The sequence below is a fragment of the Hyperolius riggenbachi genome, chromosome 2, assembly GCF_040937935.1.
Source record: "Hyperolius riggenbachi isolate aHypRig1 chromosome 2, aHypRig1.pri, whole genome shotgun sequence".
NCBI classification, from domain to species: domain Eukaryota; kingdom Metazoa; phylum Chordata; class Amphibia; order Anura; family Hyperoliidae; genus Hyperolius; species Hyperolius riggenbachi.
Genome location: NC_090647.1, coordinates 71,446,822 through 71,463,451, shown reverse-complemented (window position 1 = coordinate 71,463,451; position 16,630 = coordinate 71,446,822). Strand labels below are relative to the sequence as shown.

The 16,630-nt window shown below is 45.4% G+C and overlaps 1 protein-coding gene across 1 annotated transcript in view; it reads right to left on the bottom strand.

The window, feature by feature from the left end:
- Nucleotides 1–8,519, bottom strand: part of LOC137544796 (hydroperoxide isomerase ALOXE3-like) — a 43,698-nt gene extending 35,179 nt beyond the window's left edge. The window contains exons 1-3 of the mRNA XM_068265885.1: nt 8,373–8,519; nt 2,494–2,695; nt 344–425 (exon numbers count right to left, since the gene is read on the bottom strand). Coding sequence (XP_068121986.1) covers nt 344–425; nt 2,494–2,695; nt 8,373–8,519 — 431 coding nt within the window. The remainder of the gene's footprint in view (nt 1–343; nt 426–2,493; nt 2,696–8,372) is intronic.
- Nucleotides 8,520–16,630: the final 8,111 nt, after the last annotated feature.

The window sequence follows — 16,630 nt, the reverse complement described above, 5'->3', positions numbered from 1 at the left end:
AAAGCGCTACTACTAATGTATTCCTATGGATACATTCACACTGCGCCGTGTGCAATTTCGATCAATCGTAAACGCGTTGCATGCTGCGTCTTTGGAACAATTGCTCTGTGATTCTCGTTCTATTGACGGGAATCACAAGCGCAAATTGTGCTGAATCGCGAGATTTTGCCTGCACATGGAGTCCGGTAACTCCTAATTTCACCATTTATTACTCCGACTTGAAAGCCTCTACTGCCCCCTGACGTAAACTGTTGCCTAAAAACTTTCTAATGGTAGGTCAGTAATCGTGACAAGAGAAGTAGAAGTGAATAACAATTCTAGTTTATTATGCATTGCTCCTAACCTGTAAACTTCTCTCTTCTTCAGCAGTTCTGCTTTTCTTTGCTCATGGAGAAGAGGGTTAATATTCTCTGTTAATATCTGACCTGAAACAAAATAGCAATCAGCACATATTTCTAAAATATACTAATTCACAATAAGTAAGCTATACACATGCTGGTGGTGGCAAGCTATCCAATATGGATTACTAAAGCTACGAACAACCATGCGATAATTGTCACCCATCGGGGATCGGTAATCAATCCCTCCGGCAACAATTCTGGGAACGATGCTGTACAGACACATCTTAGCCTTTGGGCTAGCGATGTGTTCTGCTGCTATGGAGGCTGGGCAGAAGAACAATGATTGGTGCATGACCGACCGGCTTCCATTGGTCAGTCATTCATGGGCACTGGGGAAGGTTTAGGATCTGACAAGACTAATCCTTAACGATGCCTGAGAAGAAGAGCGGGATCATCCATCAGGCAACCTAGGCAGGTGCTTGGGGCCTAGTGGATGTCAACCTTCCACATTCTTCGTCGACCTCTCTCCATTTCAGCTTACCAAAAGGACAACAAGGCCCCAAAACTGCTACCTTGCCTAGGGCCCTATTACATCTTAATCCATTTCTCCTGAGAAGGATCATTTGGCCGCCATTGTACACACAGAACGATGATTGTCTGAAACGGTCATTATCAGCCGTTTCAGACTATGGTTATTGCTTGTTTACGTACCTTAAGGCCAGTAAGTAAAAGACCAATTCCAAGATTTTATTTTTACTTCTACTTTTTTTTTCCTGAATGAAATAACTTTTCCCTTATGGTAGAGAAAGTTTCAATCCTTGATGGTCACCCGTAACCTCCAAGTCTCTGTGAATGAGAGAGACCAGGAGCCCAGTGGTGCAGTACCATTGGACAAAGGGATGTGAGCACACGTGTATAAGTATATTACTCACAAGAGTGGGTTGCAAAACTGAATTCAGGTGCTCGCATTTGTGACCAAAAGTTCTAAAGGCACTTTTATTGGCCCGAGGAAGCGGGTCAAGACCCATGAAATGCGTTGTCTACCGTGCATTAATAAACATTACTTTTTTCATTAAATAACAATTTGTCCATCTGAGAAGGTAAGAAATTACGCTTCTCATATATACAACATCTAGCAGTATTATATCATCAAGGGCGCCTCCACCTTTTTTAGTATTTTCCCTTATAGAATCTAGTTAGGCCTGACTGGTATATAGATTTTGGCCCCAGATGTTGGGTCGTCTATGTCCAATCAGAGTAAGGAGTCACGCAGGCGGACCGGGTGTGGAGTGACACACCTGATCTGCATGCTTGTTCCGGGTCTATGACTAAAAGTTTTAGAGGCAGAGGATCAGCAGGACTGCCAGGCAACTGGTACTGTTTAACCTCCTAACGATTGCTCCCACACCCATTGGCGTGAGCAGTGCGGCAGCTCCAGGTCCACTCCGTGAAGTGCTAGGGCTTGCAGGAGATAGAGCACGCCAATGCGCACGCATCTCCGCATGAATGACGGAGCTCCGCTCCACCATCAGTCTCCCAGTGGTGATCGCCGCTAAGAGACTGTTACACGGCGAAACCGCCATCTATTTACAACGTACAGCGCTGCAATCTAAGGCCCTAGAGGCACAGAGAGTGATTGGCTCTCATAGGCTGATGTCTATGAGAGCCGATCACTGTGATTGGCTGGCGGGGGGAGGGAGGTAAGGAAATAGAAGATTAATTTAAAAATAGTGTATTTCATAAAAAAAACCAAAAACAAATAAATATTTACCCCCCAACCCCCCCCCCCCCCCCAAAAAAAATCTAGAGACCGATCAGACCCCACCAACAGAGAGCTCTGTTGGTGGGGAGAAAAGGAAGGGGGGGGGGGGATCACTTGTGTGCTGAGTTGTGTGGCCCTGCAGCAAGGCCTTAAAGCTGCAGTGGCCTATTTAGTAAAAAATGGCCTAGTCACTAGGGCGGCCCTCCTTAAGTGGTTGAAAGGAAATAAATATGGCAGCCTCCATATCCCTCTCAATTCAGGAATCCTTTAACAATACTTTTCTCTCCAGTGCTAGATTTTGCAAACAACCAATCATGGATTAGCATATATCCACATATATCCAGAGTAAATAGCTACTGTACTAAGTAGCGTACAATAAGCACATCTTACCTTTCCCTTCTGGGATATCCACAGGTGTTGAGGAGGATATCCATGCATAGACTGGAAACTGGTAGAGATGACCAGTGGGGCTGGTGACATTGACATACCGGCAGTACCAGGCATCCATGTTGAAGGTCTTGTAGCGCTCTGTAGACAGCCGGACCAGCAGCAGCTCACCAAGATCTTGTACAATTATCTCAAAATCTGTCACCTGTGGAAAGTGGAATACCTAATTTCTATGTAGGAAAATGGCTAGTGTGGGGCTCTGCCACTTGGACAATACCGTCCACATGGACGATGGCAAATAGGACTCTGAAAGAGGAGGCAAAAATCTTTCCCTCTCTCTGGCAAAGCCCCCTTCTCTATGTCAAGGGCAGTGGGTTGATCTACACTGGCTAAAGGAGGCTGCACACCATATAATGTTTTTTATTTTGATTCGATTCAAGCTTTCCGATCCAATTTTCCAATTGATCACAGGTTTCGATCAGAATCTTCTAGGTACCACACACGTATTTTTTTGTGATTGCAGCAATTTCAGGATAAAAGATCATAAATTTTGAAAAATAGATTGGTTAGAAAAATCAAGAGAAAAAAAAGGTGAATAAATAAAGTTTGGTATGTACTGAGAAGTTCCATACATTTTTCCTCTGGTTGAATACAATTTCACAATCCACCACACACACCATACAATTCTTGATAAAGTTGGTCTGAATTTTCCAACATGTCCAGTCGAAAAAAAAATATGACCCCCCCCCCCCCCCCAAAAAAAGTGAAATTCGATTGGATTTCTTAATCGAAAACAAAGGTACGGTTTGTAGCCACCTTAAAGGGATACTGTAGGGGGGTCGGGGGAAAATGAGTTGAACTTACCCAGGGCTTCTAATGGTCCCCCGCAGACATCCTGTACCCACGGAGCCACTCACCGATGCTCCGGCCCCGCCTCCAGTTCACTTCTGGAATTTCAGACTTTAAAGTCTGAAAACCACTGCGCCTGCACAGCTGCATCCTCGCTCCCGCTAATGTCACCAGGAGAGTATTGCACAAGCCCAGTATGGTCTTTGGTCTGCGAGGTATGCTCCTGGTGCCATCAGCGTGAGCAAGGACACGGCAATGCAGGCACAGTGGTTTTCTGACTTTAAAGTCAGAAATTCCATAAGTGAACTGGAGGCGGGGCCGGAGCATCGGTGAGTGGCTGCGCGGGCACAGGATGTCTGTGGGGGGCCATTAGAAGCCCCGGGTAACTTCAACTCATTTTCCCCCGACCCCCCTACAGTATCCCTTTAAAGAGACACTGAAGCGAAAAAAAAACATGATATAATGAATTGGTTGTGTACTATGAATAATTACTAGAAAATTAGCAGCAAAGAAAATATTCTCATATTTTTATTTTCAGGTATATAGTGTTTTTTCTAACATTGCATCATTCTATAATATGTGCACATTACACAACACTCAGCATTCAAAATGAGTCTTTCAGAGCAGTCTGTGAAGTAATGAACTCTCCTCTAGCAGAGGAAAAGTAAACAGTTCAACTACAGTTGAGATAATAAAAGTCAGATAACAGCCCTCTCCACGACTAAGTTAGTTAGTCGGAGAGCTTATTGGCTTTTTTGCATAGAGATAACAACTGGAGTTTCTCAACTCTTCCTGTACTGGAAACAATTAGACTGATGTATCTGATCTTAATGTTTTATTTCTTAGCTGTACTACACATACAAATCATAATATCATCATTTTTTTTTTCGCTTCAGTGTCTCTTTAAGGGCTTGTTCACACAACAAGAGCTTTTTAACTCTTTCGGGACCGGCCACCTATCCCCCTTTAAGGACCAGGTATTTTTGCTGAAAGGGGGGGGGACGTTTGGGGGGGTTAGGGCAGCCGGATCCCTGCATGGTCTTACTGGGCATAGTGTCCCCTGTGTGGCCAGGTGACCCCCTTTAGTCAGCAGCCATCACTCACCTTCCAGGCTCCAGCGATGAGCGGGCGCCGCAGCGGACCCTTCAGCTCATACTTTTGGCGCCTCTGTACACCATCTACCATATTTGCGTCCACCCCAAGGTGGAGGGGTGTCTATACCCTTTTTTTCCTATCCTACAGAGAGCGACATCTTAGTCCTGAGTGGGGACAGACCTAATCTCCCCACCTGCTTCTACAGTGGTTGCCTTTGCGGTAACCCTGGTTTGTGAGTATAATTTACTTACTATCCACTTTCTCTCCCTTCTCTAATACGTACTTCACCATATTGGGCTCTCGGTTTTTTTGTTTTACAAATCCCTTGTGATCTAGGGCAGAGTTCCCCAACCTTGTCCTCAAGGCCCACCAACAGTACATGTTTTGCAGCAAACCACAAACATGCACAGATGAGGTAATTAGTGTCTCAGCAGAGCTGATTAACTACCTCTGTGGATTTCCACAAAACATGTACTGTTGGTGGGCCTTGGGGGACAGGGTTGGGGAACACCGATCTAGGGCTTCACCTCCAATATAACTTTCCTGGTAGTCTAGAGTGGGCCAAACATAATGCAAAGTGGGGAAGCCACTTGAGGGCCAAATTGAATGGCTCTAAGGGCCAGATTTGGCCTGCGGGTCAGAGTTTGACATGTATGATGTAGAGCAATGCGAATCCTTTCTGTGGAAATTTCATACCGGGTCTCCCTTCTCTCTGCTGTCTGGTGCAACAGTGTGAATTTTTTTTTTTTTTTTTTTTTAATGACAGAGGCCTCAAAGTCAGTCATTGGGTGACTAGGGTCTAAATTCACTAAAGGGGGTGGGGCCACAAACAGCCAATGAGATTTGTTAGATTGATTTCAGCCATTCTGTTATTGGCAGGGTTTTCAAACTTTACACAGCTGGTCACTGACTTGACTGGGATTTATATTAAGGAAAGTGGGTGGAGTCTACAACAGCCAATCAATATTCACCTATTGATTTTCAAGGGGAATATTTACATTGCGACCATTCTTACACTCTTAATGGTAAATGCCTCAAATCTGGTAGAGTCAGTCTTCTCGGAGACCGGGGTTTCATTTCTGAAAAGGGGGCGGGCTACAAACAGCCAATCATATTTGTTTAATTTCAATCCGAAAATGCAACTTATTAATGCCAAGGACCCCAAAGCTCATAAAATCAGAGCCGGCTCTACCATAGAGGCAAAAGGGGCAAATGCCCCGGGGCCTCTGACCTCTGCTGGCCCCCCCAGGTGGTCTTTCTGACGGCTCCCATATGCCTGCATGTTCAGCTCAGCTGCAGTGGCAGGCAGACCCACACTGGCCAGGGGGGAAGGGGGGCAATCTCCCCCCAGGCCGCCTTTCATTCAGTGACTTAGGGAGGGTCTGTTGTCTGGTGTATTAAGGTTTGTTGTTGTAAGGCAATCAGTAGGCTAGCTGATAAATATACACAGCATGATGCAGAGCTTGTCTGGAGGGTCCTTGGGCAAACATCAGTTTGGTCTCTGCCCATTGTTATAGTGACTGCATGTGTGGATAAGGTGTTAAACAAGTTGAAAAGTTTTTGACAGTCCCTAGACTCCAAAAGGGCTGCTTTCTTACTTGTGTGAGAGACCAGTAGGGACAGGAGTCCTAGTACAGGCAAGTAGCCTCTGTGATGTGAGACTGCAGTACAGATAAGATCTCTGCTCCATCTCAAGTTATTCTCAATGTCTCTCCACTCCTCATCTCTCTGGGCTAGTGCACGCCAAAATCGCAATAGCAATCGCTAGCAATTTGCAAGTGCGATTTTGTGAAGTGGTTTTCAGGGTGATTTTTGAATGTATTGCTCAAAAAAATGCTACATGCTGTGTTTGTGATTTTGAAAAAAATCACAACGCTGCTGTGAGAACACCCTTATAGGGTAACATTAGCCAAGTGCTTTCCAAATCACTTTCGATTTGAAATCGCTCAGAAGCCCTTTTGGTGTGCACCAGCCCTCCCTCATTCACCTTTGTTTCCCTCATCCCCTAGTGATGGCTGGCTGTGTTTTCTCATCATACAGGAAAGCTAAATTACAGTGCAATCCTGGTGATTTTGTTTAAATGTCTGAATAGTTGACTGAATACCTTGTTGGAACATGGCATACATAGCTTTGTGGGACATTCTTGGGCAGCACTCTTAATTTCTTTACTGATTGATTCTGCTGGTATGTCTCTGTGCTGGTCCAAGGGGGGTGTCCACCAACAAATCTCTGCAGAGGGGCTTGATGTAGTTACACCCCTACCCAGCTGCCTTGTAATAACTCACCTGTCCCTGCAGCAGCTCCATCCCGTGCTCCCTCTTCAGCCACACTGCCTGCCTCTATGACCCTGTGCATGTTATTTACATGTAACATGTGCCTGATGGAGGAGACACAGGCAGCGGGGCTGAAGGCAAAGCACAGGATGGAGCAGCTGATACAGGTGAGTTATTACAAGGCAGCTGAGCTGCACAATGTGTGGGGGCCATGGGAGAAGTCTATGCGAGACCACAAGGGGCAACAGTCGGTTCAGGGGCTGACTTCGCTAGGGGGAGGGGGGGGGGGCATGGGGGGGCCCCAAGTTACTTTTGCCCCAGGGCCCCTGTGTGGCTTAAACTGGCCCTGGGGTTGTGGAAGTGCAGTGTACAGAGCCACAGCAAACTTTTTTTTTAATATAATGAATGCAGACTTTTTAGGGCTGGTTTTAACCACTTGCCGACCAGGGGTGATTTGCCTGATCTGTGCTGCGTGGGCTCTCCAGCCCACAGCACAGATCAGTATTATGCCAGGGCGATCAGACTTCCCCCCCCTTTTTTCCCCACTAGGGGGATGTCCTGCCGGGGGGGTCTGATCGCCGCCGGCCATCTGCGTTTTGCGGGGGGGGGGGCTCCTCAAAGCCCCCCTCCGCAGCCATTTCCGCCCTCTGCCTCCTTACCTCCCTTCCTCCCTCTCTCCGTAATGCGCAGGACGGAGTTCCGTCCTGCGCATTGAAGGATAGGCTTCCGCCTATCAGATGCCGGCGATCCCCGGCCAATCAGAGGCCGGGGATCGCCGATCTGCCCTACGCAGCAGCGCCGTATGATGTAAACAGCGGGGATTTCTTCCCCGCGTGTTTACATTTTGCCGGCGAGCTGCGATCGGCGGCTCTCCGGCTGTTCACGGAGACTCCCTCCGTGAACTGACATGGAAAGGCCGCTCGATTGAGTGGCCGTTTCCATGGTAACCTGCAGACGACCAGTTTACGCCGATCGGCGTTAGCTGGTCGTCAAGAGGTTAAACGGGCTTCTGCCGTGCTTCTGCTCTGCATCTTGTTCAAAACCCCGTCTTTTTTTTTTCAAGAACGCCCGTATTTAACAGCTAAGCTTTTAATGTCTTTTGAAGGCTTTTAATGGCTTTCAGTGTGTTGCATTTGTTGTGTTTTCTGGGCTTTTGGTAACTTGTGCAGGAAAGGGCTGGGATTTGTGTCTGCAGGAAGCAGAAATACGGGCTTTTGTTGGCTTTCGGTGGCATTCAAACACAATGTCAGCAACAGCAAACGACTTCTAGAAGCTGCATGTTGCTTTTGAGACAAGATGAGATGCCGGACTCTACTGACAGGCTTTCATGAAAGCCTGCAAAAGCTCGTACTTAACACTCCTATACACTTGTATGGGGCGGCGCTCGATCCCTAAAAACATTGCTTTTGCCCATCGCCCCAAAACTATGCATTTAATGCCTGTAAAGTGTCCGTGTGAACCAGCCCTTACTGTTCATGTGCTATTACAACTACAATGGTTCAAACTCTGATTCGCAAAAACAGCAGTAGTAATCACTGTGGCTTCCTGTAGAAAGGTTTTCTGGAACATTTATGTTCTCTAGTTCAGGAAAACTCTCTTAAACCAGTTTGCCTACCACACTCCACATAACTGGCAGTGATGTAACAGTGATCATGAGATACTCACAGCTCCAGCCATAAAGTTGCTCCAGTGACGGGGCAGCTGGTGTTTGTCACTCTTTCCCTGTGTACCCACAAGGGTAACAAAGATATTGTCACAGGTGCCAGCAGACAGGTCCGTTCCTGTAGCTATCTGCAACTTGTAGGTCCCCATGTCTTAAAGTGGCTCTGTAAGAAACAAGAGGAGCTCTAAAGAGTAAAAAATATCTCACACTGTTACTCTTTTGTGTGTTCTTGATACCATTTGATACCTCTTTTCCACAAGCAGCAGGAGTTGAATTCACCCCTTGCTGCTGTTCACCAGCCGGTGGAGAGGCACCCCCTACCCTCAATAGATCTGCATCTGAGCATGGCGGTTGCTGTCTTTGAACATGACAGGAGACGTTTTTTCATTGCCGGGTAATGCTGTCAAATGCGACTTCCATTTGGCGGCATGTAACTGCAGGCGATTGGAATTTATGGCCGGCAGCCGGGAGGCTGAACTGCTCAAAGAATGAGCAGTTCAGCTGACCGTGGAAAAGAGACCATATGCTTACTTTTTTGACTGACAACCCCACTTTGACGCCTTTTGTCAAAAACTAGAAGTTATGTTCAAAGTATTTAAAAATCAAAGAAATGCCACCTTGGGAAATTATGCAAGTTGTAAGAAAGGATAGAATTCATTTCATGTAGCTTCTTCCCTCTGCCCACTCTTTCCTTCTCTCCATTCCCACCATGGTCGGCAGGGCCGGTTTAAGCAACAATGGGGCCCCAGGGCAAAATAAACCTGGGGGCCCCCCAACAGAGCAAAAATTGGCATTAAGGGACTTTTTTTGCAGCTGGTATAGTCAGGGTTTGAAGGCCCAATTGGTCGGAGCTCCACATTCTGGCTACCTCAGCCTGCATGGGGGTTAAGGGGTTAAAAGGTTTCAGGAGGAAAATAGGAAAAAATGCCAGGGATCTTCATACAGCCATATTGCGGCTGTATAGCAATCCCTGGCCAAAGCGCTGTGGCTGCGTATGGACCCCCTGGAAACCCCATCAGGAAATTTATTGTGCTTTCTTTTGATACATGTAAAATTACACTACCGTTAGGTACTAAAAGTGACATTTACCGCATTTTAAAGTATACTTTTTTCCTTCGAAACTTTAAAATCGATTTTCTCAAAAACTATAAGGTCTTTTTGAAAAACAGTTTTTTCCTCTTATTCCCAATGATCTCCTTAACATATCCTGCAAATTTGGGGTTTCTAGAATTTAAGGTGGATTTGCTATTAACCATTAAAGTCGGCTGGTTTTTAAATGTGTATTTTTTTTCCTTTGAAACTTTAAAATCGATTTTCTCAAAAACTATAAGGTCGATTTGAATTTTTTTTCCTCTTGTAGCCACTGGGGGCCCCTACAAGCTCTGGGGCCCCGGGGCAGCTGCCTCCTTTGCCTTAATGGTAGCACCGGCCCTGTCTGTCGGACAGAAAACCTAATGAATATGTGGAGTGAATTTTTGACCAGATTTCAGATTTATGCCCAGATACCAAAATAGCTAGGATGTTTCTGGCTCCTTACATGGGGTGGAAATAATTCTTCTAGCAACCAGCTTGGTGTACATATAATCTTTTAGTTGACAGCCAATTCACCTCCTTTAGATTGGTCCGCTCATTATCCTTGTCGGCCTGGCATCAGGGACATGCAGTAGAAGCAAAAAGTAAGGGCAAACAACTAAAGTTGAAGGAATGTCTTAGAAGACATGGCACAGGAGATTTTAGGCTCTTAACCCCCTTGGCGTTCCAATTCTGACGGCAAGGGGGCGGCGCAGCACTTTTTTTTTATTTTTATTTTTTTTTAAATCATGTAGCGAGCCCAGGGCTCTCTACATGATAGCCGCTGACAAGCGGCATCCCCCTACCCACTTTGCCGCCGGCGATCTTTGCAAGCAGGAAATCCCGTTCAGAACGGGATTTCCTGCTGGGCTTCCCCTGTTGCCATGGCGACGGGGCGGGATGTCGTCACCGACGTCATGAATCCCGATCCACCCCTCAGCGCTGCCTGACACTGATTGGCCAGGCTGCGCAAGGGGTCTGGAGGGGGTAGGGCAGCGCGGCGGGTAGCGGCAAATCGGCGGTGATCGGAATATGCACGCAGCTAGCAAAGTGCTAGCTGCGTGCAGTAAAAAAAAAAAATTTGAAAATCGGCCCAGCGGGGCCGGAGAAATTCTTCTGCGCAGGTTACCCCGAGCTGAGCTCGGGATAACCGGCAAGAAGGTTAAACAAAAAGGGATATGGAGACTGACATTGCCTGGCTATCCTGCTAATCCTCTAATATTTTAAGCCATAGACCCTGAACAAGCATGCAGATTAGGCATTTCTGACCAAAATCTGACAAAATCAGCTGCATGCTTGTTTCAGGTATGTGATTTAGGTGTACGTTAAAAAAGGGCGCCGGGAAAAAAGGGCACAGGGTTTTAAAAGATAATCATGAATAACGTTTAAAAAAAATTTGTGTTATATTTCGTTTAAAAATAATGTTTTATAAAGTTATAAATCATTAAATAATGTGTATAAAATCGGCAATTTTGAAAACGGTTATCTTCCCTGTTTAAAAATTGAAATTTATAATAACGTTTTATAAAACATTAATAAGAATTTTACTAAAGCTATACCTAACCCTACTTTCACACAGAACCCTCCCTGTACCTATCCCTAACCCCTAGACCCCCCTGTTGGTGCCTAAACCTAAGGCCCCCCTGTTGGTGCCTAACCCTAAGACCCCCCTGGTGGTGCCTAACCCTAAGACCCCCCTGGTGGTGCCTAAACCTAAGACCCCCCTGGTGGTGCCTAAACCTAAGACCCCCCTGTGATAAGCATTAATAACGTTTTTAAAAAAATATGGTGCGGTTTTTCGTTTAAAAATGTAAAAAAAATATATATATTGTACGGTTTTTCGTTTAAAAATAATGTTTAAAAAATTATAAATCATTAAATAATGTGTAATCATGAGAAACAGTTATAAAACATTAAAAGTCTCCGGGCGCCGCTTTTAAAACGTTATTTTTCTCCGGCGCCCTTTTTTCCTGTTGGGCGCTGATTAAACGATATTTATTATGGGAGTGAATGGCGGCGCCCTTTTTGTCCACCTGCCTCATGCGCCCAAATTTCCTGCTTCCGTGATTTAGACCCTACTGACCAGAAAGATCAGCAGCCCTGCCAGGCAACTGGTATGGTTTAAAGGGAAATAAATATGGCAGCTTCCATAGGTCTCACACCTCAGCTTTCTTTACGATCCTTTGCACGATTCGATTACGATTCTATTTACGATTCAATTAAATCCGCCATGTCCGATCGGGATTCGATTCGATGCAATTCGATTTGCCATTGTTTTGCAATTGCAAATTGAACTGAATCAAATTGAATCCCGATCGGACATGTCAGATTTAATCGAATCGTAAATAGAATCGTAAACGGATCGTACAAAGAATTGTATCGTGTAGATTGGGCTTTAGTCTCTGCCTATAAGCGAGCAAAGGAGGGGGGCCCTAGGAGAAAGAGGAAAGAAGGAAGGAAGTCAAGTCCACGCATATCTCCTTAATTATGGCCAAATTCTGGAGCCTCCATTGTGTTTGCCCTGGCGTCAACTCTTCCAAAGTGAGACCCAGTGTGGCCCACAATCCTCTTGTGATGCCACCGATTAAGCAGCTTTGCAAAAGTCTTTGGCTTCAAGCACATAATCCAGTCTTACCCAGTGAAGAAGAAGGTACACCACACAGCAATCGTTCTCTCACTGGGTATTGTTTGCTGGGTCTTCTGAGTAGTACAGATGCTGGATCTCCTAAGCAGAGACGTGGCTCCTTATATGTTGAATGTTGGTTATTTAGAATAAAGTGGGATGTTCTTTGCGTTTGGAAAACAGTGTTGTGTGTTCTATCCTGGTGGCAGCTGACTGGTACAGGTGATTCTGTACATTTACTTTAACATCACACAGTAATTTATCAGATCTGACACAAAACATTAACACATCCCTCATATATCCTAACCTTTATTTAGACCCTTAACCACTTCATCCACAGGTCAGTAGATATACATCCTCTGTGACTTCATCTAAGCCACAAGTCAGTAGATATACGTCTTGTAGCAGAAGCAGTGCTGTGCAGGATTGGGCTTGCTCCTGTGCACATTTCTGGCAGTGTCTGATGCAGCACTAATTGGTGAATGGGAATATACGTTCCTGAGCTAATGAGATTGATTTTTACTATTAAAAATACTTTTATTTTCTCAGTTCATAGTGAAAAATACACTCTGTAGCATTATTTCAGAATCAAATATCTTCACCATGAATTGTGACAGGAACATAATCTAAGTTTTGTGATAAGCAGTAAGTATAGCCAAACAAAATGTGTGTTTTTTATCTACAGTAGCACTTTTATTATTAAACTGGAATTGGTAAAACTGATAAATACATGTTCTTTCTATTTTTTCCTTTGTTTTCCCATTCAAATTCATAGAAAACAAAATTGTTCAAGGGAAAACATGGCATACAATGAAAGCCTAGTTTGTCTTGAAAAAAACAATATATATTTCATTTCTGTGTCATAAGTAGGGATAACGTTATTTCTGATTAAATAAAGACATAGCTAAACTGTCAAAACTGCTCTGGTCAATAAGTGGGAAACAAGGATGCAAAGTGGTTAAACTAACCTAAACCCCTAAGCTTAACACTAAGGACCACTCCACACTTGCTTCAAAAATGTATCCCTGCGATACGTTTTTACAGCTCCGTTAAAAAGCAGAAAGTGGATCCTTTGTTAAAAATAGGATCTACTTCAACTTGTTACAAAACATGAATTGTACATGAATCCATCTGCTGTGGAACGTGAGACGGAACACTTGGCACATTTTCCCGGACCGGATTTGAAGAACCTGTTCAATGAAAACCTTTGAGAATGGAGACTGTCCAGTCCTACTAGCGTAGTCGCAGCATCTGTGTCACCCGCCGTATCCTGTCGCTGCCTTGACGTCATATTCAAGTACACCGCCGCCGCTCCGTCCTTCAAAACAGCCCAGTTGCAGGGGGATCTCCATTGGGCTGCAAAAGACCAATGGGAATCCTCAGCAATAGGTAGAATTCTCATTGGTTCATGCTGGACCAATGAAAATTCTCCCTGTTGCTAGGGAGAATTGGCCTGTTGCAGCCTATGGAAAGCTGCATGCATTTTCTGGCCTACAGACTGTCGAAGGGACCGAGCAGCGGCGGGCCAGGAGAGCAGCGATGCGGACGTGATCGACGCTGCGAACGTTTAAACGGGGTGCGGATGCAGAATGGACGGCAGAAATTATGTATGTGGATGCAGAATGGACGGTACGCATCCGTCTCACAGATGCGTTTACCGTTTTCTTTCTGCTTCCACTCAAGTGTGAACTGGCCCTTATGCTACTTGCACATAAAGCCGTAAGGAACAGCTCTACTTCTACAGTTCGAAATATGCAAAAATTTAAAAAAAAATACTTGTTTACTTGTAGTTAGTGGTGGTGATCGAATTCGCTGTACTTAACTTTGGAAATCCAAATTCGTCCATCACCACCCAGACATGTGGACAGGGTCAGGGGAGTTTACCATTTGCGCTGTACGTTACACTTCATGCAAGTCACGTGACGCAGAAATAAGTGAACTCCCCCTGACCTCATGTCTGGGTGCTGAAGTGTGGTGATGAGCAAATTTGGGTTTCCAGAATCTGAACACCAAACACTGCTTGTAGTGATGAGAACAAATTTCACTTGCATGCACATTTCTACAGGCACATGAAGTGAAAGAAATCAAACCTATCAAAGCCAGATACCAATCAATGGGATGGTATATAGTTATTCAACTAGCAGGTAGAGGCTTTCCTGAACAAAACTGAGTTTTACTTTCTGGGTCAGTGAAGACGTGCATGTTAGGATTAGTGCTGCTCGGATACCCCTTTTCAAAATCCGGATCCCCCGATATCCAATCCAGGTCGGATATTAGAGTTCAAAATTTTCTGATCCGAATCGGATATCCGACCTTAGTATCCCGCGGATTTGGATATCCGGTTAGAAAACCAGAAGTGGCCTTTAAATTGCTTTAAAAGTGCAAGTGCAAGTGCCACGTGACATGTGCCACGTGCCAAGTTCCGAGTGACAGTCAGCTAGTGTGCACTAGTGTCTTCTCCTCTGCTGTCTGTCACACTGCCACTGCTCACAGCACAGCAGTTCTGTAGAAAGCTAACACAGTAGTACTACTACTCTAACAACTACTAGCACACTGACTGCAATACTACAGTACTAACTACACAATAGCACAGTAATCCCTAATCCCTAACCTAATCTATATTTAAGGCTAATAGCTAGCAAGCAGGCAGCAGCTGCCCTGGTCTGTGCACAGCACACACACAGACACATAGCAGCTGCCTGCAGCACACACTCTGTCACACAAATGACATCAAGCTAATTAATGATTTAACGATAGTGTAGTGATAGTGAAGGTGTAACCACTGAACAGCTTTCGGTTTATCACTGCTAGGCCAGCAGCACTGGAGCACACACTCTGACTGTCATACAAATAGTGTAGTGATAGTAGTGAAGGGGTTAATCACTAAACAGCTTTAGGTTTATAACTGTGTACAGCCCTTGGTAGGCCACCAGCACTGGAGCATGTCTCTCAGGGAGCATTCAGCAAGCTAAGATGTTATGTCTCATCATGGCAGCCCTCCTTAAATACAGGGGGCTGGCCAGTGTTCCTTTCTGTGATTGGGTGCCAGGGTTTAGGCTGGGAGCCCTCTGATTGGCTCAATGAGGTCAGGTGGGGCTGGCCAGGGTTCCCCTCTGTGATTGGTTGCTAGGGCTTCTGCTAGGAGCCCTCTGATTGGCTCCAGGATGTCATATCCTTAGTTACAGTATTTTGGATCCGGATAGTTGCAATTAGGGATGATCGGAAAGAGCAAATTCCATTCCGCCAGAATTAGCAGATTCCGACAGCGCTAATTCCATCACTATGAAAAATTTGCATTCCGTAGAATTCCGCGGAATTTCACATTTTTCCGTGGAAATTCCGCCATAGTGCTATAGCAATTCCGTTCCGTCACAACGGAACGGAATCACCAAATTCCGGACGGAATTTCCGCGGAATCCAGCGACCATCCATAGCTGCAGTACGCAGCCAAATATCCGCAGATAGCGAACTGGATTTTTTTTTTTTAAATCTGGAATCTGAATCCAAATCGGATAGCGTAAAAAAGTTTGGATATCCGGGTTAGCCAGATATCCGGAATCCTGATCAGCAGCCCTGGTTAGCATACATTTTTGCTCACCATTGCTTACTTTCAGTGTGAACCTGATCCTGGGAGCACCCACCTATGGGCTTAAATTTTCAAATGTGTGCCCTTATCCTCTCCCCTGAACCACGGGGCCACAGTCCAAGTCTCCAATGAAGGATCGGCACCACAATCAGTATTTATAGCTCAGATACTTTATTCAATCATTATGGCAACTTGAGAAAGGCAGCTTATGCTGAAACAGCAGACTGTCGTTGCTGCCTTGCTGGTCTTTTAGTGATTTGAATAAAGTATCTGAGCTATTAATACTGATTGTGGTGCCGATCCTTCATTGGAGACCATTACTTACTTTCAATAAATCTAATTTTCTAGATCCCCCCCCCCCCCCTTGCTTTATCTGTGCTGCAATCCTAGAGTGCCACCTATACTTGCCTTACTTCACCCGCCCATCTTGGCGCTGAAAGTTGGGCAGGATTTCTGAATGTCATGGTGGCTAAAGCCCTATGTGCCATCTATGATTACATCCTTGTGCATATCAATAACTAGGGCAGTTTCTAGGGACAGGCTGACCAGGCACATGTCTGGAATTCCATTTACAATCAAGGGCATGCTATTGTCCTGCATTCCTTTCTCTCCCCGTGCTAAAGTGACTGCTATACAGCTCAGGGTCCCCAACCACATAGCCTCCATCTTCTTCCCCATTAGTCCACATTGGCATCATCTGTTATAACTGTACACAGGGCCTGCATGCCGCTGCACAGATCAGGGTCCCCAGTCTGCGTGGCCTCCATTTTCTTCTGCATTAGTCTGGGGAGCTACTGTTAAACAAGCAGCGGGGGAAGAGGCCATGTGCATGGGGACCCCAAGCTGTACAGCAGCATGCAGCCACTGTGTACAACTATGTCAGAAGATGCCACCCATGCTGGAGGAGAAGTGGGATGCCTAAGAAGCCGGTGGAGAAAAGGGATGCTTGGACAAGCCAGAGCAAGGCAGGTGGAGTTTTG